Genomic DNA, 23,363 nt, shown 5'->3' with positions numbered 1-23,363 from the left:
GCATTCTACACCCCCCTCCCTTGCATCACGTTCACGCTGCATTCACGCCCCCTAAATAGCCTCGTTCTATTGACGAGTGAGACCTGGTTCCCACCCTCCTCTTGCCGCAGAGCCTCCTGTGTCTCTGTGCCAGCAACCCCTGGCCCCTTTGCCAGCTCTTTTGTGCAACCTATAAGGCGCCCCTTTTGTCCTGCTGTCTATTCACTTTGCCTTGGACCCCTTCCTGGCAGCCGAACTCTCCTCTTTCCTTCTCAGCGTCAACTGGCTCTAGAGGCATGCCCCTCTCATTCATCGACTAACGACTCCTTCGACAGAACAACCAGAACAGAGCCGAGCGAAAACGCCGGCGTCTGCAGGGCCCTCGACATCGCGTGTGCCCTCAACCGTCATGGAGACGCCGAGAAAGCCGCTGGCGTCCGAGTATGGAGAAAGCCCTTCGCTGACGGTAAGGAGTCGCAAGCGAGACTTTGAGGCCACTGGATTGCATCCCGGAGCAGACTCGACTCCGCATCGACGAACGGCTCCAGGGCCCTTCAGCGGCTCTCTAAACCCATCCTGGTCTCCTTCGTCAGACGAGCAGATTGAGATTATTGACTTGACTGGGTACGTTACTTGTCCGCTATGAGGTGTAACTGCAGTTATTCCGGATTACCCCTGTGTCCGAGTCTGGAAGCTAACGCACGAGGCAGAGCGGATGTTGATTACGACTCATCCAAGATTGTGGAACAGCTCAGGCTGGAACGAGAGCGGAAGAGAATTGTAGAGCGAGGGAATGCTACCACAGCCTCGCAATCTTCGTCTCGGAATGCTTCCGGCCCTTCTAGAGCCTCGGGTTCAGAGCAACCGTCTGCCTTCTCTAGGATAATGGCGACGCAACGCCTAAACCAGTCCCAAAATGTTTTCGAAATCTCAGATGACGAGCTCGAGCCGCCTCTTCCCAGCCTGGTTGCTCGAGGGCCGGCATATGGCGCATCTTCCGGACCATCAGCTAACGGCCAACCTGTGCGCGGGGTGAATCAACCAAACCCCAATCCACCTTATTATCAGCTGCCGACTGGGAATCTGCCAATGCCTGGAGCTTTTCCAGGAGCGCCCATGATGCTGGGAATGCCTATAGAGGCGTCCGCTTTAGGCCGTGGGACCCTGACGCCATTGTCCGACATCATCAACAGGACCAGCTCCTTTGACTACGTCAACGGCGTCGACGGGGACGGCAATATGTTGCCTAGCCACCTCATGGACTTCATCAACAACTCCTTCCACGACCCCCGAGTGACGGAACAGGAGCTGGATGACTTGTTGAAGAACATCCGCCCTGATATGGATATTCCAGAGGACAAGCGAGATGGTACCCCTGAGGGCCTTAAGAATGCACTCTATCCCCATCAGGCCCTCGCCCTGTCGTGGATGAAACAGATGGAAGAGGGTACCAACAAGGGTGGTATATTGGCCGACGATATGGGTCTTGGCAAGACTATATCGACCTTGGCTCTGATCTTGTCGAGGCCAGCTAAGTCGCGCCCCAAGGTGAGTGATAGCCAGCCTACCTTGCACGAATGCTGTTCCCTCTCACTTCTTGTGCTAACTCTCCTGCCCTAGACAAACCTGATTGTTGGCCCGGTAGCCTTGATTCGACAATGGGAAGAGGAGATTCATAAGAAGACGAAACCCTCTCACCGATTGTCTGTCTTCGTATACCACAACACAAAAGCCACGATTGATGACATGCTCAAATATGACGTCGTGCTCACCACTTATGGCACCCTCGCCCAAGAGATGAAACGCCTGGACAGCTACCTCGAGAGCAATGCGGATCGCAACATTGACTTTACCGATAGAGCCATCGCAACAAAGTTTCCGCTGCTGAACCCGAGAAAGTCCAAGTTCTACCGCGTCATTCTCGACGAGGCCCAGTGCATCAAGAACCGCAACACCAAGACTGCTAAGGCATGTCATAAGCTAAGCGCCGTGCACAGGTGGTGCCTCTCCGGAACCCCCATGATGAATGGTGTTCTCGAGATCTTCTCCTTGGTTCATTTCCTTCGCATCAAGCCGTACTGTGTCTGGGACCAGTTTCGAAGAGACTTCTCTCCACTCTTTAACAAAAATAGTGCGACGGACGGTGTCGCCATGCACAGGTTCCGCGCTCTTCTCAAGGCAATCATGCTTCGCCGCAAGAAGGACTCCGAGCTGGATGGAAAGCCTATTCTGGTGCTGCCTGCCAAGAGGGAACAAGTCATCTACGCCGACCTCTCCCAAGACGAGCGTGACTACTATGATCAACTCGAGAAAGCCTCCAAAGTCACATTCAACAAATATCTACGCGAAGGCAGTGTCGGCAAGAATTACTCCAGCATCCTGGTTCTTTTGCTTCGTCTTCGTCAGGCATGCTGCCACCCTCATCTCAATCTCGACGTTGAAGACACCGCGCCCAGTGTTACCACGGAAGAGCTGCTTGATCTGGTCAAGAAGCTGGATGAGTCGATAATTGTCAGGATCAGGGAGGCCGACGCTTTCGAGTGCCCTATATGCTATGACGCCGTCCAATCGCCATCCTTCTTCATTCCCTGTGGTCACGACACCTGCCAGCAATGCTTGACGCGGTTGGTGGATAGCGCAGCGGCCTCCAACCTCCAGCAAGGAAACGAGGGCGTCGCGACGGCTAAGTGCCCCGTGTGCCGTGGTCCGTTTGATCCCAAGAAATGCTTCAATTACGAAACCTTCCAACAAGTGCACATGCCGGAACGTGTCGAAGCACCTGTAAAGGACGAAGAAGATGAGAGCGACAGCTCTGGAGACGACAACGACGACGACGACGACGACGACGACGAATACTCCTCCGAGGATGTTGACGATGACGAGGTAGACAGCTATGGCGATCTAAGAGACTTTATAGTGCATGATGACGTCGAGTCTGGTTCGGACCGGGAAAAGATCAAAAGCGAGAAGAAGGAAAAGAAAGAGAGAAAGAAGAAGAAGAAGAAGAAGGGCAAGAAGAAGATGACCGAAATCAAGCCCTCCATGCTCAGGGCCCTTCGACACGATGCGTCAAAGAGTCGTGCCGCCTATAAAAAGTACATGGGTTACCTGCGCAAGACGTGGCTGCCTGCTGCCAAGGTGTCGGAGTGCATGAAGCTGCTGCAGGAGATACACGAAACCGGAGAAAAGACGATTGTGTTTTCTCAATGGACCCTCTTGTTGGATCTGCTCGAAGTGGCCATGTGGCATGACCAGTATCCGGGCAAGATGAGGCGGTACGACGGAAGCATGTCTGCTGAACATCGATTCCAAGCGGCCGTGGACTTTCGCGATAAGAAGGACGTCAAGGTCATGCTTGTCTCTCTGCGAGCGGGCAATGCGGGACTCAACCTCACTTCGGCATCGCGCGTCATCATCATGGATCCGTTCTGGAACCCCTACATTGAGATGCAGGCCGTTGATCGTGCGTACCGCATTGGCCAGATGAAGGAGGTCACCGTGTACCGGATCCTGACTAAGGAGACGGTGGAGGACCGGATTGTCGAGCTTCAGGATCGGAAGAAGGCCATGGTGGAGGCGGCGCTGGACGAGGCCGAGAGCATGAAGATTGGAAGACTGGGCGTCAATGACCTCAAGTTCCTCTTTACTGGACACTGAGTGTCGAGAGAGGCGAGGGTCTATCAAGGCTCACTCTGCTTTACCTTGGCCGTCTTGCGCTTTGCGTTCGGCTGTCTGTTGTCTTTTTTTTGGGATTGTTTTCTTGGGAGCTTTTCCGCTCTTTGCCGGAAGGACCAATGATGTTTACACCTTGCTTTTACTTGTCAACACAGGAAGGGATCTTTAGTATGGAAGCGGGACGGGATGCGAATCTTCGCTTCGTTGATGAAGAATAGCGTACTTTATAGGTTGATGAACGAATCAAATCGAGCTTTATGACAATACCTACAGGCGATTGGGCATTTATTTCACCTCTTTTATGAACTTTGCAACTCTTTTCGTAAGGAAACCAGCATTGACGAAGTCATCTTTCTTAGAACTCTTGAGCAATCCATTACCAATCCACATTGTTGACGAAAACTCCGTGTGTCCTGTACACATGTATACACCGTACTCCCCAAAAACAGCAGTAATATCTCAAAGAACTTCATCCTCAGCCTTTCGCAATTTCTCGCGCAAAGAGCTTCAGTTCTTCAAAGAAGACGGCATTTGTCCCGCGCCCGCCCCCAGCTTAAATCTCCGCTTCGTCATGCCCTCTCTCCGCCATCTCCCTCAAATCATCAAACCACCTAGCCAGCCCCCCTGCCGCGACACCACCACCACCACCACCGCCGCCGCCGCCGCCGCCGCCGCCCCCTTTCTCGAAACGCTCAAGCTCAGCCTCGAGCTGCTCCATTGCGGGAAAGAAACGCTCGTTGTCCTAATTGAGCGTCGCCTGCATCCCGGGGAGCGACTGCACAATGTCCGCCGCTGGACGGGTTTCGCTCTGTCTTCCGGCGGCGAGGGACCATGTCCATGTGATGGGGTTTCCGGTTTGTTCTTCCGTCATGATGAGGGAGAGGGAGAGGTTTCCCATTGGTGTCGTGGCGTTGTCGTTGTCGTCTCCTTCGTGGTCTAGGGAGAGCGTGAATTTGACGTCGTTTTGGATAGCTTTGCTGTCCGCATTGTTTGTATTGTTGTTGTTGTTGTTATCATTGTCGTTGCCGTTGTTGTTGTTGTTGTTGTTCTGAGCGGCTCCTGAGGGTTTGGAGGAGGAAGAGGAGGCGAGAGTAGAGTAAAAGTGGTTTGTGAGAACGCGGGAGATGGCAGTCCGCAGGTAGTCGCCCAGCGCCTGGACGCTGGGATAGCCTTCCGCCCAGGGGGGACACAAGGCGGGGAGAGGCGACGACGGAGGGAGGAGGATGTAGTAGTACGTTGCCGTGACGGGGAAGCTAAACGCCCGCGCGCGAATGATGAAGGAGACGCCCGGCACGATTGTGACGTCGAGCGTAAAGTCCTGCGTTTGCAAGAGGTTGCGGACGAGCGTCTGTGAGGCAGAGAGCTGGTTCGGTCCGCGGGGGCCGGGGTCGGATGCGGTTGCTTGCGCGGTGCGGAGGACGACTGAAGAGGGGAGGCCGGCCTTTTGAAGCGTCTTGACCAGCTGGCCGACGTACTGCGTGGAGTCTTCAATGTTCTTCAGGTACATTGTGCGCGCGAGGACGGGGCGGAGGAGGGCATAGGACTGCTGGCGAGCAGTGCGCGAGATGTGTGGTGGGACGGGCCGTATCCTCATGAGCTCGTTGTATCTGTGGGCGTAGCTGAGGAGGATGTGCAAGACCATGGACGTCTTTTCCGCGAGGCCATTCTCTGGCAGATCCTGGTCATGGGAGGGACATGATTCCAGGGGGAGGAGTTCGAGGGTGATTTTCGTCTTTTCGTCGGCTTGGCACGTCAACTTCTTGCCTTCAGGCTTGACGTCGTAGGCGGCTAGTGACCGCGACTCTTTGGTGAGCTCGTGCCAGAGCTCTTGCGAGAAGATGGTGTTGCGCGCTTCCAGGATTCGAGACTCTAGTGAGCCGTCTTCGGAGGCTGACCGTGTGGTTGATCGCCCAATCACCTTGCCGTCTCTTTCGTATGTGACGACAAGGGCTTCTGATACGCCGCCCAAGCGACCAAAGTCGAGATCGGTCGACCCATCGTCACCGCGTCTCATTGGCGCCAAGCCGCTGTTCTTGAACTCGGGAGCGGCTATCGACATGGTTAGCTGCTGCTGCAATGCCATCCACAGAAGTAGGGATCCGACGTACCCTCTGAGAAGCCAAACCTCACGCCCAACGTGTGCCGCTCCTGCGGGACCTTGCATACGGACCAGCCGGCTTTCTTGACCGAGACGATGTCTTCCCAGTATTTGCTCTCTGCCGCGATCTCCTTCTCCAGGAAGGCGGCGGCATCTTCTGCTGAATCCCTCGTTTTGTTGATTTCCATAATGGTCCATCCCATGGCCACGGCCTCTTGATCCTTCGTCTTGGCTGGTGTGACGTTGGAGTCGTGTAGCCGGTCCGCGCCGAGCGTGCCAATGCCGACCATGTCGCGCAGCTGCTGGGACAAGGTCAAGCCCGCCTGCGTCGGATTCTGCTTCGAGAGGAGGAGGGACATGGAGTCGAGAGTCAACAAGGCGGTGTTACCGGCAATGCTGCAGCTTATGTGTCAGAACCACATCTCTCTTGGTGCCAGAACAGAATAGTCGTCGCCATCTCGATGGGAGGGGTCCTCCTTACTCAATATTCTTCAAGACTTCCATGCGCGCAACGTTGGGATCTTTCTCCGCGACCTCGTTCTCCGGCCCAGCATCCGACATGTCCTCATCTTCATCCGCCGCGCCATCAGACGACTCGCTGTTCTTTAGCTCCTCGCGCAGTTTGGCCTCTGTCACGGCGCGGAAGCCGCCTGGCTGGGCGTTGACTCGGGCGATGAACTCGGCGAGGTTCTTGGGTTTCTGGTCGGCGACGGGGAACGGCCGCAGCGAGAGCGGCGGGGGCCCGTCTGCTGAAGACATGGCGAGGCCTAACCGATGATCAACTGCTATCTCGAGAGAAGACGCATCAGATAGGATGGGAAATGAAAGATGACAGAAGGTTGCGGCAGTCTTTTGGTAAAGTCTGGAGCTTGTAGCTTGACGAGGCTGAGAAGTTGCCGGTCTGTGGTTGGGAGAAAGATGGGCAAGTGGGGGAGTTGTTGAATGCTGCAGGCTGTTGCTGATTGGCTGCGCACTATATCAGCTGCGCGAGCTTAGCGATGTATCTTGGCGCGGTGCGTGGGTGCGCAGGTACAGGCAATCGTAGCCTTGCGGCTTACACCGTGACGTTGAGAGTTGTATCGGTACTCGTACAGTATCATAGTGATGCTTGCCCTGGAAGATGAATGCCTGTCAGAGCCCACAGCGCCGTTAACAATCTACAGTCTACAATACAGTACGGAGCAGCTAGCGGTGGCACCAATCACGCAGACTTTTGGTGTAATATCTGGACGATCAGCGTGGGCGTTTGGCTGCACTGTTACTCCGTCATGCTCGCAAACCTCCGAAGCTGGGACCAGACCCTCTCTCTCTTCGCCTCTGCCCCAATTCCTTACAGGGGGGCCCCTCTAGCGCAGCAGCCGCCGAGCGCCGGAGCTTCGTGCCGTGAGAACGATGTAATAGGCGGCCTGTCATTGGAATTGAAGCGAATCTCGATGGGCAGCAGCGATTGGCAAATTCCCTCACTGCCATTACGTCGTAATTGTGGTCAATGCTTCAAGGGACGAGGTGCCACGATTCTCGTCTATACTCGTATTGCGCCCCTGCAGGCGTGGCGTGAGAGGAATTCGAGCTGTGCTGAATCGCGGTAATACAGCAGTTGCGGGAGTGTAAGGTATTCAGGTTGTAGGTACCTAGTAGTAGGCATTACGTAGGAGGGGTCAGATGCCATGACGGAATGACGATGAGTTGCGTGTAACCAATAGGCGATCAAGAGACGCTCAGCTTCAGATCCTGCAGCCCCAATTCCTCCTGCCCTCTTGACGACCGCGTCTTTGCCTCCTGTTCCCGTCGCTTCAACCAACAGTCCCTCGTGCTGTTAATGCATTAGAGAGGACGATCAGCGGGCTGAGGAGAGAAAGCGACAAGCAGAGTAGAGCGCTGAAGAAAAAAAAAGAAACCTGCCCAAAGCCCCGCCATCTGATAACGTTCCAACTAAGGGCCGATAAGAGCTTCTTCCAGTCGTCTCGTCAATTCCCCTCATGCCGCTCTAAACCTTCCTCGAACCTCGAACTACACCAGCATCTATCCCTTTGCTTGTTTGCCAATTCCTCATCCCGCTCATCCCAGAGCTCACGGGCGACGGGCCCCTTTAGATGCCTCTTCAGCATTACCTAGAATTCTTTCCAGGGCCCATTGACATCCTCCTCACCTTCCGCCGCTTCTTTCGACGCATCTGGCGAGCGCTCTTCCGCGGACTCGGATACACCACCACCGCCTTTGCCTTTGCCTCAGACTTGCCGCCCACGATGGCGCCCAAGAAGAAGATTGCCGTCATGACCTCGGGAGGCGACTCCCCCGGCATGAACGCCGTCGTGCGCGCCGTTGTGCGCATGTCCATCCACATGGGCTGCGATGCCTACTGCATCTACGAGGGTTACGAGGGGCTTGTGCAGGGCGGCGACTTCATCCGCCAGATGGCCTGGGACGACGTCCGAAGCTTCCTGTCCGAGGGCGGCACGCTCATCGGAACGGCACGATGCATGGCCTTTTACGAACGACCGGGCCGGCTGACGGCGGCCAAGAACATGGTGCTCAACGGCATCGACGCCCTCATCATCTGCGGAGGAGACGGCTCTCTGACGGGTGCCGACAAGTTTCGCGCCGAATGGCCGTCGTTGATTGAGGAGCTCGTCGACAACAAGGAGCTGACGCCTGAGCAAGTTGCGCCATACAGGCATCTCAACATTGTCGGCCTGGTCGGGTCCATTGACAATGACTTGTCCGGCACCGATGCCACCATCGGCTGCTATTCTGCCCTCTCGCGTATCTGTGAGATGGTCGACTACATTGAGGCTACGGCCTCTTCACACTCCCGTGCGTTCGTCATCGAAGTCATGGGACGACACTGCGGCTGGTTGGCGCTTTTGGCGGGCGTTGCCACGGGAGCCGACTTTGTCTTTATCCCTGAGCGGCCCAGAGATCAAGACTGGAGAGAGGACATGAAGCTTGTAGTTCAACGGGTGAGTCTTGATATCGCGTCATCAATTCATTATCTATGCGTACATACGCAAAGATGCGAACTGTATAGCTGACCATGTCGCTTGTTTAGCACCGTAAAATGGGAAAGCGAAAGACCATTGTCATCGTCGCAGAGGGCGCCCGCGATAAAGACGGCACCAAGATCACTCCCGAGCAAATCAAGGATCTCCTGGCCGACAAGAGCGAGGGCGGGCTCAACCTCGACACCCGCATCACCACCCTGGGCCACGTCCAACGAGGAGGTACGGCAGTGGCTTACGATCGCATACTCGGCACACTGCAGGGCGTCGAAGCCGTCAAGGCCGTGCTGGAGGCCACCCCCGAGACCGAGACCTGCGTCATCGCCATCAACGAGAACAAGATTGTGCGAAAGCCGCTGATGCAGGCCGTCAAGGAGACCAAGGAGGTGGCCGTTGCTGTCGAGGCCAAAGACTTTGACAAGGCCATGAGCCTGCGAGACACTGAGTTCTCGGACCAGTACAAGTCCTATCTGACAACCACGAATGTGCTCGTAGATGATCACAAGTTGCCCGAGAAGAGCGTTAGTGTTCACTTGCATCCCCTTACGGCGTGACCGTCATTGACTGACTCTTGCGTAGCGAATGAAGATTGGCTTCATCAACGTCGGCGCCCCTGCCGGAGGTATGAATGCCGCTGTGCGCGCAGCTGTTGCATACTGCCTCTCCCGCGGGCACGAGCCCCTTGCCATCCACAACGGCTTCGCCGGATTTGCGCGCCACCACGGCGACTCACCCCTTGGAGCCGTGCGGCCGTTTGACTGGCTCGAGGTCGACGGCTGGGCCAGCAAAGGCGGCTCGGAGATTGGCACCAACCGCGAGCTCCCCTCAGAGTCCGGCATGGAGCTGATTGCCAACCTCATTGAGCAGTACGAGTTTGACGCCCTCTTCATCGTCGGCGGCTTCGAGGCCTTCCACGCCGTTTCTCAGCTGCGCAAGGCCAGGGATGAGTATCCGTCACTCTGCATCCCCCTCTGCCTCTTGCCGGCCACCATCTCCAACAACGTCCCCGGCACCGAGTACTCTCTGGGATCGGACACCTGCCTCAACGAGCTGGTCAACTACTGCGACAAGATTAAGCAGTCTGCCTCGGCCACGCGCCGCCGTGTCTTTGTCATTGAGACGCAGGGTGGACGCTCGGGCTACGTGGCGACACTGGCCGGCCTCAGCGTCGGGGCCTCTGCCGTCTACATTCCCGAAGAGGGCATCAGCCTCGAGATGCTTAATGCCGACGTCAAGCATCTCAAGGAAGTCTTCCACCACGACAAGGGCCAGTCCCGCGCGGGCCGCCTGATCTTGGTCAACGAAAAGGCCAGCAAGGTCTACGACGCAAAGCTCATTGCCAGCATCATCCGCGAGGAGGCGCACGACCGGTTCGAGAGCCGCGAGAGCATCCCCGGACACGTGCAGCAAGGAGGTGTCCCCTCGCCCATGGATCGCTGCCGTGCTGTTCGGCTGGCCATTAAGTGTATGCAGCACCTGGAGGGCTTTGGCCGCAACGCGCACAACCGCGTGAAGAAGGACCCCTACAGCACGAGCGTCATCGGCATCCAGGGCTCCGAGGTCGTGTTCTCGCCGATCGAGGAGCTGGAGGAGAAGCACACAGACTGGGCCAACCGAAGACCCAAGACGGCGCACTGGTTGGACATGCAAGATGTAGTCAACATGCTAGGCGGGAGACCAGCGTATCCCAAGCCGGAGAAGAGCCTGACGGGACTCATTGCCAAGGATACGAAGCGCGGGCTCTACTGGGGAGCGGACTAGGTTGTGTTTTATGATTACCTGTATTTCTTATCTGGGGCCAAAGGATGAAAACAAGAGTATCAAAAAACAATCGCGTGGGAGAGCTGTTTGACAAGGTATTACAGTAGTGTTACAGAAACCAAACGATTATTGGGAACAACGACAATAAAGCATCATCACATGAAGCTCCGACCCTATATAAGAGAGCGCAGTGAAGGGAAAATGCCTCCACGTCTGGATGCCCAACTACCCCTGGCTGCCGGCGATGTGGACTCGATGAATGCCGACTAAGGAGATGTGTGAGCAAATGGGAGATGCCCGGCTGGCAACTGCCGCTGTGGCCTGCAGTCAAGGCATGAAAAAAACGTCTGGTTCCTTGCATCTTTCATCTCATGGGTGATGGCTAGCAGAAGAGGGCGAAGCTTTTGTGCATGCAAGCTGCAGTGTTAGTGTCGATGCTCTTTTACATGATCGAGGCAGCCAACTTGACCAAATGGCCCAGCGAGAGAGAGTGAGGAAGAGGGAGAGAGAGATATGCTATCAGCCTATGTGATGCCACTCAAGGGATGATGGATGCTTCTGGGAAGTAGGAGATTATTCTTGTACGGACTAATTAATCTACGATTGTTCAGGAAATTTATGGTTATTTCTTAATATATCCATCTCTCGGGTGTGTTCAGAGGACGAGTCTCGAGACACACCACCACAGGATCTCATGGTGTTTGACGACACCCACACCCACACCCACACCTACACAGACGGAACACACCACTTTTTCTTCCGACTTGCCCCCCCAAGAGTACAGTAGGTAGGTAGGTTGGCAGTGCTCGTAGTCTCTTCGGTTTAGGGGAGGGGTCACGATGGCCAGGGGGGGGGGGCCTTGGTGACGGCATGTGACGGTATTGTTCACTTTTCGAGCTTGCAAAGTACATGCAGTAGCTCATGGCACTACTGGGCATCAGTGACGCCATGCTTTTTTCTTCCTTCATTTGCTGCCATTCTGTGACTGACAACACTCAACATAATGGAACAAAGGCAAACGAGAAAATTTTAATCCATCATCCCATCCAGCTATCAATGAATGCCTAGTACCTCAGGTAGCCAACGAAGGGAAGAGACTGGAGGGTATACCTATGGATAGGTACAGGTCCCAAGGTCAGGCTCTCATCAAGGTGCACTCCGGCTCCAGCATCGTTTGCGGCGTAAGTCACCGGATGGGTCACTGGACACTTTGTTCTGCGAACGCCTTTGGAGGGACCACATGCAACCCGAAGTTGTTACCTGAGGTAAGGTGATGCAGCAAGTAGATACCGTAAGTACGAGATACATACATTACATGACCTACCTACTAGAGGTAGATAGGTAGGTAGGTAGTTGCTGCATCGAGTTTAGGGTTTGGATCCGGCCATGTGTGTTCTTTATGCATCGCCTACCTTGGCATTTGCTGAAATTGCTTGCTTCATCTCTCTCTAAAAGCTGTTCGAGAAGACTATGGAAGAGCCAAGCAAATGGCAAGGAAAGAAAAGAAACCCGACATTGAAAGGGCTGATAACGGTAGGTAGGTAGGTAGGTACCTTAGGTGATGGAAGGTATGTACCTGGGTATCAACTGAACCTGTGGGGGCGGAAGTGTGCCTAACCACTGCAGGGGAGGGGGAGGGCCCTCTATTTGACGGATAGGTAGGTACTCAGAGGAAAAGGAAGAAAAGAAACTTGGTACTTTGTTATGCCATCATCTCCATCGTTCACACGGGGAAACAGAAAAGAAAAAAAAAAAAAAAAAAAAAAAAAAAGAGTCAAGGCAGATACCTAGTAGAGGGACAGGACAGGATTCGAGCGAGAAAGAAGGTAAACGAAGCGTCCCCAAGGCCAAAAAACCCGCATGATGGAAGCGCTGCATGGCAAATGGCTGGCCTTGGCTCTAGCTCGCATGCACCATTGCGTCAGGCGCGAAAGACGACTTTTCTGGACTAGATTTTACGAGTAGGTAGGTAGGTAGTAAAAGTAGTACGAGTAGGTATGTAGTATGTACCATGTAAGAATCATGGATCTGTAAAGTGGGAGCAGCAGCAGCAGGTTGGGCTGGAATTGGAGAGGTTGGTTTTTGAGGTGGTCCTTTTCACAGCCCCCCTCTGTACCTAGTAGATGGGGAAGTATGGAGGGAACTAGTAGGGGGGGGCGCTGTTGAATATTTGGGTTATGGGTGATGGGTGATAGAGGGGCAGTATAGCAGAAGCAGAGAGAGTTGGAGCAGAAGAGAGAGAGACAAGAGAGGAAAGAAGAGTCATGGATGTTGATGTTGATGTTGATGTTGATGCTGCTGCGCCTTTTGGCTGGCGGGGAGTGGGTTGGTCGGTTGGTTGGGTGGTGGTTCTTTGCTAGGTAAGTAGGTACCCTCTAACGGAGGGCCCATGATGGACCGAGCCGCTGCTAGTATGGAGGCGTAGCAGCCACTGCACTGGTTGACGTTCCTGATTGACCTGTCCTGATGCCGCACGAGTACCGTTCATTAGACTGGACGGCTTACTTGGTTTGATAGTACTAGAAAGCTTGTCATGAGGAAGTTTTACCACTTGTTTCACATTTCGATGCCCAACTCGGGGGGAATGGAGTCACCTCATTCAAGCCTGGTGTGTGTTAGTGGTCAACAGCAGAGCAGCCCAGCCCGGCCTCAACAGCGTCATCACCGCTATGTATCGGGGGCTGTAATACCTACATGTACCTACATACCTAGCTTGGAGCAGCTTCCAGCACCACCACCAGCACCCTTCTTTGACTGCCCTCGCAGCAGCCTCGCAATGATTGTCCGCTATCTCTCCCGCGAGCTCCATCCGGGTGCATTTGCGAATGCATGCAACTGCTCCTCCAGCCGTCCTTTGTAACAAAGCGCACACCAGACCAGGTCGCCAATTTCCCAGTAAGCAAGCAAGCAAGCAAGCAACCCCGCTCAGGCTCCGAGATCATATCACCAAGAAGCGTCAAAGCCGGGCAAAGAAACACCTGAAGCGGGGAGGGAAATGGAAACAGTAGAGAAGAAGAAGTATCTAGCAGATGTTTCGACATCCTGAACAACAAGACAAGGAATGCCGGAGAAGACGAGAGATGGAACACGAGAGACACAGAAGGCTCTCACTCCTCCAGCAGGCCTCTCTCGTCTCGGCAGATACGACGCATGATTGATCCCATCTACTAGGTAGTGGCGCCTTTCGGGACCCCCCCTGGCTCGTTTTCGGGCCTCCAGTAGATGACACACAAGACATCCGGCCAGGTCAGGTTCCAGCAGCAGCAACTTTTTGATCGCCTGAGCCAGTTTCTGGTCCTGTCTGCTGCCCGGGGATGACGTTGGCCAGCCCCCTGTCGCCAGCTGATACTGCCTTGCTGCCTCTAAAAAAGTCATCACTGCCCCCCCCTCGCAGCCGTTGGCGCCCGCCTTTTTGCTGGGTTTGGAACTGCTCAAAACCAGGCACTTCGATCGACTTCTCTTCTTTCACCTCCAACATCTCGCTTTGTCCTCCCCAGAACGCAGCGGCTTCTGTTTGCATCTGTAGCTCCTTTGTGCGCATCGAACCCTTCGACCGTTCGCCTCTGCCCTGTGCGCGGCTTTTCCGGCGTCCTTTGTTGACCTGTGAGTTGTGTCCCTCTCTCTCCTGGCCCTTCCCTGTCGACCTGCCGGGATCTCTCGCCTGTGCAAAATAAAAAGCACACGAGAGAGACGAGGGAAAACGTCACAAGGCAGGCCATTTTGTCTCAGCCGCATGACGTTCCCACCTTTGCTTGGACCCCGCTCGTCGACTCCTCCCGCTGATACAAGTACTGACTCTGGGCAGAAGAAGCAAAGCTATTTCTCTCTCTCTCTCTCTGTTTCTTGTTTGCTTTCCCATACAGCAACCTTGTACACGCCAAGTAGTGGTATTACCCGAGGTACACGGGAATAGCCTCAGCCTGAGCGACTTTGTTTTTTGTTTGTTTGCAGCTGCGAGCCCGGACGCCGCAGACACATACAAACACACAGCATGGCCTACCGAGACCAAGACTACCGCCGGTCCGCCGTCGAGTTTGACGACACCATCCGCACACGCACCGTCACCCGCAGCCCCGCGCCTCCCACTCCGCGCTCCCGCCGCGGCGAGTTTGAGGAGTTTGACGTGCGCATCCGCGAGCGAGATGGCGACCTGCCCGACTTCCTGAGGTCGTCGCGGAGGCCCGAGGCCGGGCCCATGGTGCTGCGTCAGCGCGATGCCGACCCTTACGACCGCCCTCCGCGCGAGCCCAGCCCGATCCGCTTCCGCGAGGAGCGCATCGTCCGCAGGGCCCAGAGCGTCTCGCCCTCCGAGCCCGAGCGTGAGCGCTCGCGCACCCGCATCGTCGAGAAGATCCGCAGCCCGTCCGTCGCCCGCCGCAGGTCGCCCTCGCCCCGGGCCGTGCGCTATGTCGAGCCCTCGGACGCCACCTCGGAGCACATCCGCATCGTCGAGCGCGAGCGTGAGCGCGAGCGGGTGCCGTCGCCATCGCCCTCACCCCCGCCTGCGCCGCCCGTCATCCGCGGGCCCGTGATTGAGCGTGAGGTCATTACTCACTACACAGACATTGACCATGGTGAGTTTTTTCTTTTTGTTATTGTTGTTGTTGGAGAGAAGACGATGTCGTCGTCGTCGTCGTCGTCGAATAGAGTTCAATACTAACAAACGCCCTCCCTAGGAATGATCCAGGCCAGGCCGCCATCCCCGCCTCCCGCGCCACGGCCCCGCCAGCGGGAGCGGGAGCGCGACATCCGGGAGACGGACATTGACATTCAGCTGTCCAAGGGCCGCACCGAGGTCGAGGTTGACTTCCACCGATCCGCCAGCCGCACTCGCTCCAAGAGCCGCGAGAGGCGCTCCAGCCGCTTCTACGACGATGACATTGTCATCCGCCGTGACCTCAAGATTGAGGAGACCAAGGGCCGCCGGAGGGCTCACTCCGCCGCTCCCCGCCCCGTAGAGGACGACGAGGCTGAGTACATCACGTCCAAGGTCGACTCTCGCGGCCGCATGGGCGAGGCCTGGGGCGGCGCCACCAAGTCTTGGACCATTGTCGACGTGCCCCCGGGGACTGAGCGGATACGCATGGACGGCGTTGGCGGCGCAACCACCGACACCACTTGGACCAAGTACAGCGGCGTGCGGAGGACCAAGTTCATCCCGGAGAGGGAGAGGGACCGAGACGACCTGTCCAACCGCGCCCCCTCGCCGCCGCCTGTCCGGGGCGAGCGCGTCAGCGTCTCCGTCCTTGACCGCGAGCGCGAGATTGAAATCGACCGGAGGGTCGGCCGTTCTCCCGCTCCCGCCCCGCCCAAGGAGATGTGGACCGAGATTACAAAGGACCTGGTCATCCGCGAGGCCATTGAGGAGCTTGGCTACGAGTACGAGGAGACGGACATGTTCTTCTACATTATGGATTACCTGAAATACGTAAGTTGCCTTTATGTGCTGGATCTCTTGCCAGACAGCAGGTTTGCTAACACGGAGTTATAGGACGATGTTCTTCAGTTGACTGAGCTCTCTGATGACATTCGACGATCTAAGCGACAGCGAGCGCGCGAGAGCATTCGCTTCGAATTCGACCGCGAGCGTGACTACTACGAAGACGACCGACGGAGCTACGACAGGCGCGCAGCTCCTCGGCGGGACGAGCGTATTCGGGAGACGGAGATTATCTACGACCGCGACCGCGCCACTCCCTCTCGCTATCGTTGAGGCCCTGACGTCCCAGTGCCGTTGAATGAGTACTGGCTCAAAAGGAGATGGGGGACATTGTGCATGGACATGATATAAACTGATTTGGTTGGATTTTTTCTTCGTCTTTCTTCTCTTCTGGGGGAGACTGAGCGTGAGTGAGAAGTTGGATGACTTATGATCTGTGTCTGCTTTTCTCATGTCTTATGATCCATGACTTGTCTTGATGATGATTGGGAGTTTGATCGATTTCTTCGCTTCTTTTCTCACACTTTTTTTTTTTTTTTTACTTTGGTTTCTTTTTGTTCTTTCATACATGTAATGAATAACGAGAAAAGGCAAATAAACAACTTTACATACATTGATCTGCTCTGCTATTGAGTGGGTGCGATGGGCTTGTTATGCTTGGTCGATTGAGGTCTTTCGCGAGGTGCCTTGCATTTTGCCTTTACTTGACTTGCTTCAAGCAGTCGCCGTGCTACACGGAAATTGTCGTCATTCATCGATGACTTTTCTTGAGTCCCGCTTGTATCAGGACCTTTAGATCAGGAGCAACATGGTCTTTCGTTCATGATGTCTAGCTATATGCGTTCAGCACACTTCATCTTGTCGGCAAAAACATTGTCACGTCAGGTGAGAACAATCAATCAGAACCAAAGTTAACACCGCGGTAGATAATCTTTTGTAAATCACCACGTATTAAGCACCTGATACTAGTTATTCGGTCAACCATGCAAAAGATATCATCACCCGGTGCTTGATGCGGTGCAAATGTCTCGCAGCTTCGGGGTTACCTTGGAAGCCGTGGAGTTTAAGGTCGTTTTGTTACCTATCAATACTACATGTACCTAGGAACTAGGTGGGCACATAAGTACATACCTAGTATTATGTATAGAGCACTTGCTGGAGCGGGGAATAAGAATAGAAGATGTTGGAAAGAAAGAAATTGCTTCTGCGGGTTTTGGATGAAGGAACGAGCTTGTGGCTGGGCAGCGTTGCGGATACTGTGTGAAGTGGGTGGGATGAGGCGTGTGAGGAAACGTGCGTGGCCGTGATTCTAGGAACGGAGTCATCACCTTCTGATACTAGGTAGTAGAAGCCGTAGATGCCGGGTACTATAAAGAACCTTTTCAAGTGCGCCGAAGCAGTGCTCTATAATGGAGTGCTATCTGCTGTCAGTGAGGCTCGAATACCTACGTACAGCAGCACCGTTACGACACTGTTATTTCTGTTACTGCAGCTAATATCGTCGTCGTCGTCGTCGTCATCACATGACAGCTACTACTAGGTACTACCTACTACTAGCAACACAGAAACGAGACGCAGCAACACCATCATCTACCAAAAGTCGGCAGCAAAGCAAAAGGTATGCTGTGTACCTTAGATATATAAACATGCATATGACGTAGAAGATGCCTCCTTGCCCATCTTCACCTATCTCGTCAGTCAAAGACGTCTAGATCTACCTACCAACAAGCAGGTCCGCATCAGCCAGCCAGCTCCAGAGCAGATAAACATCAGATCAAATGCATGTGCTCACGGCCGGTTTCCTTGGCAAATCCTCCGCTTCAAGTTTGATGCGCGCCCCGCTTCCGCTCTGATAATATTTCTTCTACCATATTCTGTCTCTCTCGTTCCAAAAGCTTTTTGCCGCGCTCTACTGTAGCTGCGTTAGACGGGGTTTTGCCGACTGGAGCAGCGACCCAGACGAAAACCCCTCCTTGGCCCCGCTGCAAACCCGCCACGGCTGGCGCTGATTCGTCCGTCGGCGGTCGTCCCGCTTGGGGGGGGGGCAGGGAAAACATTATCCCGACACACCCTGATGCGCCCTTCTCACCTCCCGTCAGCTTTTGCCGCTAGCAGTACTGCTGCCTGTCAGGCGCTGTGCTGTTGTTGGCTACAGCGCTCTCGGGGCCAGTCAATCGGCGCCCGGGCCATTGAACGATTCCCGTCCTCGCTCACTGGAAGCTCGCCTGGGAAACTGCCCTGCCCTGAGCGGCCCCCCGGAAGCACCGCCCAAGTGCCGCCACCTTCTCGCCTGTAGCGCCTCACTAGCGGTGCTGCTCACTGACGTGCACGCCGCCCAGCTCAGCTGCGGAGCGACGAGACGGGCGACTGACGGAACCTGGAACATTGAAACTCTATTCCGCGTTGCATTCTTGACGTTTTCGCACCATCCAGCCTCAGCATACCTCCAGCTACTCCCACCAGTGATAATCTCGGTGTTTTCCCTCTTGTCACCTCTCTCGTCTTCTTACTAGTACTGTCTTTGCCCCTGTTTCAGATCAGACAAACAACAATCGTCGGCCCGGCCACAGCCTCTCGACTCTCGTGACTGGCATCCTCGACCATTTGCCGTCCACCTTCGGTTCGTCTCCCACCCCCTCCAGACGTCACTCGCCGCCATTCCCACAGCCCGGCACGCTCTTTAGCACCTAAACCCCTCTAGAGTAGCGCCTAAACAAGGCACGCAGGCGCTGCAGCTGCAAGCAAGTGGCGGTAGCAACTCGGGCCCCCGTCATCCCACAGAAAACTCACCCCCCCTTGCCGACGCTTTTTCTATTTGGAGGCAGACCCTCTGTGCGATTCCTCGACCCTATTCGCTCTCTTCCTCCATTTACCTGCGTTTGCTTCTGACCGTAATACATACAGCCAGGCAGCTGTTGGGATCCTCACGGTTCGGCCAAGATTGTGAGAAGAAAAAAAATACATCACCAAAGAAGAAGCCCAAATCAAATAGACCGCCCTTTTTTTTTTCTTTTCTCCCATTTCTGCCTTGTCGCGCGAGACTCAGCTACGTGTATCCCCGCGAGGCTACCACTTTTTTTTTTTTTTTCCTTTTTCTTTCTTATTTTTTCTTTCTCTTTTTTTTCCCTCTCTGACTCCGCCTTGGGAACCTCCCCCGCGTCTACGCCCTTCTCCCCCCCCCTTGGTCCAACACGTGTGTGTGTGGCCGCTCAGCATAACAGGGCGTTTTACCACCAGCATCAGCGACCACCTGCGGACGACGCATGACAGGACGCTTCCACGACCGCCATCATGTCGAGCTCAGAGATTAATACGGTGCTCGCCAACTCGCTGTCGCCAGGTTAGTACGAGAATCGCAAAAGAAAAATGTCGATGCCGCAGAAGCCCTTCTCGACACCCCTCGGAGGGGCACCTTGTTTGTTTGTTTGCTGGGGAATCACCTCCAGCCCCCAACAAAGACAACAGCCCACGAGCGGGATGAGGAGGGCGACCGGGAGAGAGCTCCTCCAACTCCAGAGCATCTGTAGCTGACCAAAAGGCGAAAACACACAGACGCGAACCTGCGAAACGCCGCCGAACAGCAACTCACTCAGGCCGCCGAGAGTAACTTCGTACGTCTTCAGCCGCACCTCCCTTGAAACCACCGCCGAAGAAACGACCGGATCGCAGACAACTAACAGTAGTTCTTCATCTTCTCCTCTCGTATAGCCGCTATACCTCGCTACACTCGTTCAAGAGCTCGCAAATGAGCAGGCGGATGGCTCCATCCGAGCCGCCGCCGGTATTGCCCTCAAGAACGCCTTCACAGCCAGGGACTTTGCCCGGCAGCAGGAGCTCCAGTCAAAATGGCTCCAGGGGACCGACGACGAGACAAAGAACCGTGTCAAGCAGCTAACGCTGCAGACTCTGTCTTCGAGCAACGCCCAGGCCGGCACTGCTGCCGCCCAAGTCATCTCCTCCATCGCCGCCATCGAGCTGCCCCGCAACCAGTGGCCCGATCTGCTGTCCTTCCTCGTGAAGAACGTGAGCGAGGGCGCCGATCACCAGAAGCAGGCCTCGCTCACCACCATTGGCTACATCTGCGAAAGCCAGGACTCGGAGCTGCGACTGGCTCTCGTGTCCCACTCCAACGCCATCCTGACGGCCGTCGTGCAGGGCGCGCGCAAGGAGGAGACCAACGTCGAGGTCCGGCTCGCCGCCATCACCGCGCTGGGCGACTCGCTCGAGTTTGTCGCCAACAACTTCAAGCATGAGGGCGAGCGCAACTACATCATGCAGGTCGTCTGCGAGGCCACCCAGGCCGACGACTCGCGAATCCAGCAGGGCGCCTTTGGCTGCCTGAACCGCATCATGGCTCTCTACTACGAGAACATGCGCTTCTACATGGAGAAGGCCCTCTTTGGCCTGACCATCCTCGGGATGAAATCCGAGGACGAGGACGTCGCCAAGCTCGCCGTCGAATTCTGGAGCACCGTTTGCGAGGAGGAGATTTCCATCGAGGACGACAACTCACAGGTAGAGAGCTCGGACCAGATGCGCTCCTTCTACAACTTTGCCCGCGTGGCCGCCAACGAGGTCGTCCCCGTCCTCCTGACGCTCCTGACCAAGCAGGACGAGGACGCCACCGACGACGAGTACAACCTGTCCCGCGCCGCCTACCAGTGCCTGCAGCTCTACTCCCAGGCCGTCAACTCCACCATCATCGCGCCGGTTCTGTCCTTTGTCGAGGCGAACCTGAGGTCGGATGACTGGCACAACCGAGACGCCGCCGTCTCCGCCTTCGGCGCCATCATGGAGGGACCCGACGAGAAGGTCCTGGAGCCCATTGTCAAGCAGGCTCTTCCCGTCCTCATCACCATGATGGACGACTCGTCCCTCCAGGTCCGCGATTCCACCGCCTATGCCCTGGGTCGCGTCACCGAGGCGTGCTCCGAGGCCATTGATCCCCAGCAGCATCTCCCCACGCTCATTGCGTCGCTCTTCAAGGGCCTCATCAGCAACGCCAAAATGGCCCCCTCTTGCTGCTGGGCCCTGATGAACCTCGCCGAGCGCTTCGCCGGCGACTTTGGCGCCCCGACCAACCCCATCACCCCCCACTTCAACCAGGCCGTCAGCTCCCTGCTGGATGTTACTGCTACCGGACGCCAGGATACAGAGACGTCGGTGCGCACCGCTGCCTACGAGGTTCTCAATGTTTTTGTTCAGAACTCTGCTTCCGAGAGCCTCCCGGCCGTCGCATCGCTGTCTGATGTCATCATCAAGCGTCTGGAGGAGACCATCCCCCTGCAGTCCCAGGTCGTCAGCGTCGAGGACAAGCTGACGCTGGAGGAAATGCAAAACAGCCTGTGCGCCGTTCTCCAGGCTATCATTTCGCGCCTCGACAAGGAGATCACCCCTCAGGGCGACCGCATCATGCAGGTCCTCCTTCAGATCCTCAGCACCATCGGAGGAAAGTCGAGCGTCCCCGAGGCCGTCTTTGCCACCATCAGCGCCCTTTCCACTACGATGGAAGAAGACTTCATCAAGTACATGGAGGCTTTTGTTCCGTTCCTGTATAACGCGCTTGGCAACCAGGACGAGCCCAGTCTCTGCTCGATGGCCATTGGCCTCGTCAGCGACATTACGCGGTCCATGGGCGAGCGCAGCCAGCCCTACTGCGATAACTTTATGAACTATCTCCTCAACAACCTCAGGGTGAGTCCTTTCTTCGCTAACCATGGCCATTGTTCCTCTCCCCGACATTGACTAAATTTCTGAATCGCACAGAGTACGACCCTCGCCAACCAGTTCAAGCCTGCTATCCTGCAGTGCTTTGGAGATATTGCTGGCGCTATTGGTGGTCACTTTGAGACCTACCTGTCGGTCGTTGCCCAGGTTCTGGAGCAAGCATCCACTGTGACCGCAACCCCCGATGGCCCCGACGAGATGTTTTACTATGTCATCTCTCTGCGAGAAGGGATCATGGATGCCTGGGGTGGCATTATTGGTGCCATGAAGTCCAGCGGAAAGAGTATGTTGTCCGACTCTGAACTTCCGACTTGCCGTGCTCGTCATAGCGCTGACCGTTTCTCTACAGCCCAAATCCTCCAGCAATACGTCCCCGCTATCTTCCAGCTTCTCAACCTCATTGCCACGGATGCCAACCGCAGCGAGTCGCTTATGCGGGCGGCTATGGGAGTCATTGGGTAAGACCTGCGCTTCCACGCTTGATATTTGTGAAACCGCATGCTAACAATATTTCTTTCTTAGTGATCTGGCCGATGCTTACCCCAACGGCGAGCTTGTCGATGCCTTCCGACAGAGCTGGTTGACAGCCATGATCAAGGAGACCAAGACCAACCGGGACTTCCAGCCCCGTACCATCGAGACGGCTCGCTGGGCTCGCGAGCAGGTCAAGCGCCAGCTGGGCGGCTCACAGGGCGTCATTTCCCAGTCTTGAGGGCGCTGACTTTGTCTTTGACTGTGAACGTCCGTCTCGGACCATGAGCTTCGCACGATGAGAAGAAAGCCCACGGCATCGCAGCAGCCGCATGACGGGTCAAGGTCGCCCGTTATTCCCCACTGCATGATATATGCAGCGCATAGCCCCTTTCCCCCATCCTCCCCCCCAGTTCAACGCGACACAGCATAACAGCACGATCTCCATGACCACTTCATGTGTATATAGACCCTATGACACTGCAGTAATCCAATACCCCATTTTCACGAAGATTTTCCACACTACACAATATCCCCTTTTCTTCGTTCGAGTGGTTACAGTCTCCATATTTGAACCCCCCCTTTGCCCCATCCATTCCGTTTTAATCGGTTTTTTTTTTTTTTTTTTTTTTTTGTTCTTGCCCTTTGCCCCCACGTCATCACGATGGAATAGAGAAGTCATGTATGCCTCGCACGTATCGGAATGAACGGCGGCGGCGAGCCAAAAAGTCATGTAGAAAGGATCAGGGAGTACTAAGGAGGCCGGCTATTCATCGTTTTATTTTCCCGTTTTCTCTTGAGCTTTTGTCTGTTTTCTAGGTTTTCGTTGTCCCCCAAGCAGCAATAGCAGAAGGTTAAGCCCTAGTCGGGTCAGTTTCTGTGTTTGGTGTTAACAAGCCGTCGTGCATTCATTGATTGGATGCCCCTTCGAGTGAATGGGCTTTGCATTTAGGAATGGCTCTTTTGTGATTTGGTTTTCAGCAAGGGTCAACGACCGGCGGCGCGGTAGTTGGCGGGAGGGAATATCAAGGAACCCTCTTTTGGGACCTTTTGAGGAGGACTGTTTGCTTTTTCAACAGCTTGACTCGCCTTGGCCTTTTTTTTTGGCGGGAAGAGAGCAAAGATGGGGGAAGAGGCAGAGACAGAGAGAGACTAAGAAGTTATTTCCAAAGTCGGGGCATGATGGGCGAATTTAGAACTAGAAGATCAAGTG

The 23,363-nt window shown here is 55.3% G+C and overlaps 5 protein-coding genes across 5 annotated transcripts; 4 read left to right on the top strand and 1 right to left on the bottom strand.

The window, feature by feature from the left end:
• Window positions 1-1,320: 1,320 nt before the first annotated feature.
• TRIREDRAFT_74323 (uncharacterized protein) lies at window positions 1,321-3,636 on the top strand (the record flags this gene model as incomplete). The annotated part of the gene is made up of 3 exons (XM_006961810.1): window positions 1,321-1,527; window positions 1,600-2,748; window positions 2,998-3,636. The coding sequence occupies 3 exons, from the start codon at window positions 1,321-1,323 to the stop codon at window positions 3,634-3,636; spliced, it is 1,995 nt and encodes a 664-aa protein (XP_006961872.1).
• Window positions 3,637-4,396: 760 nt separating this feature from the next.
• On the bottom strand, window positions 4,397-6,511 carry TRIREDRAFT_103209 (uncharacterized protein; the record flags this gene model as incomplete). Its single annotated transcript, XM_006961362.1, has 3 exons — window positions 4,397-5,703; window positions 5,763-6,148; window positions 6,234-6,511. 3 exons carry the CDS (start codon window positions 6,509-6,511, stop codon window positions 4,397-4,399), a joined length of 1,971 nt encoding a protein of 656 aa, XP_006961424.1.
• A 1,487-nt stretch (window positions 6,512-7,998) lies between these two features.
• TRIREDRAFT_2091 (6-phosphofructokinase-like protein) lies at window positions 7,999-10,512 on the top strand (the record flags this gene model as incomplete). Its single annotated transcript, XM_006960891.1, has 3 exons — window positions 7,999-8,712; window positions 8,802-9,272; window positions 9,331-10,512. 3 exons carry the CDS (start codon window positions 7,999-8,001, stop codon window positions 10,510-10,512), a joined length of 2,367 nt encoding a protein of 788 aa, XP_006960953.1.
• A 3,504-nt stretch (window positions 10,513-14,016) lies between these two features.
• Window positions 14,017-16,531, top strand: TRIREDRAFT_119881 (uncharacterized protein). Its single transcript, XM_006961809.1, has 4 exons — window positions 14,017-14,115; window positions 14,318-15,086; window positions 15,189-15,940; window positions 16,004-16,531. The coding sequence occupies exons 2-4, from the start codon at window positions 14,504-14,506 to the stop codon at window positions 16,223-16,225; spliced, it is 1,557 nt and encodes a 518-aa protein (XP_006961871.1). The 5' UTR covers window positions 14,017-14,115; window positions 14,318-14,503; the 3' UTR covers window positions 16,226-16,531.
• A 2,710-nt stretch (window positions 16,532-19,241) lies between these two features.
• Window positions 19,242-22,552, top strand: TRIREDRAFT_74318 (uncharacterized protein; the record flags this gene model as incomplete). The annotated part of the gene is made up of 6 exons (XM_006961808.1): window positions 19,242-19,292; window positions 19,505-19,563; window positions 19,661-21,646; window positions 21,719-21,962; window positions 22,029-22,137; window positions 22,202-22,552. 6 exons carry the CDS (start codon window positions 19,244-19,246, stop codon window positions 22,389-22,391), a joined length of 2,637 nt encoding a protein of 878 aa, XP_006961870.1. The 3' UTR covers window positions 22,392-22,552.
• Window positions 22,553-23,363: the final 811 nt, after the last annotated feature.

Source organism: Trichoderma reesei (genome assembly GCF_000167675.1).
Source record: "Trichoderma reesei QM6a unplaced genomic scaffold TRIREscaffold_1, whole genome shotgun sequence".
Classification (NCBI taxonomy): Eukaryota; Fungi; Ascomycota; class Sordariomycetes; order Hypocreales; family Hypocreaceae; genus Trichoderma; species Trichoderma reesei.
The sequence above is the reverse complement of the archived record's forward strand: the minus strand, read 5'-3'. Positions and strand labels throughout refer to the sequence as shown.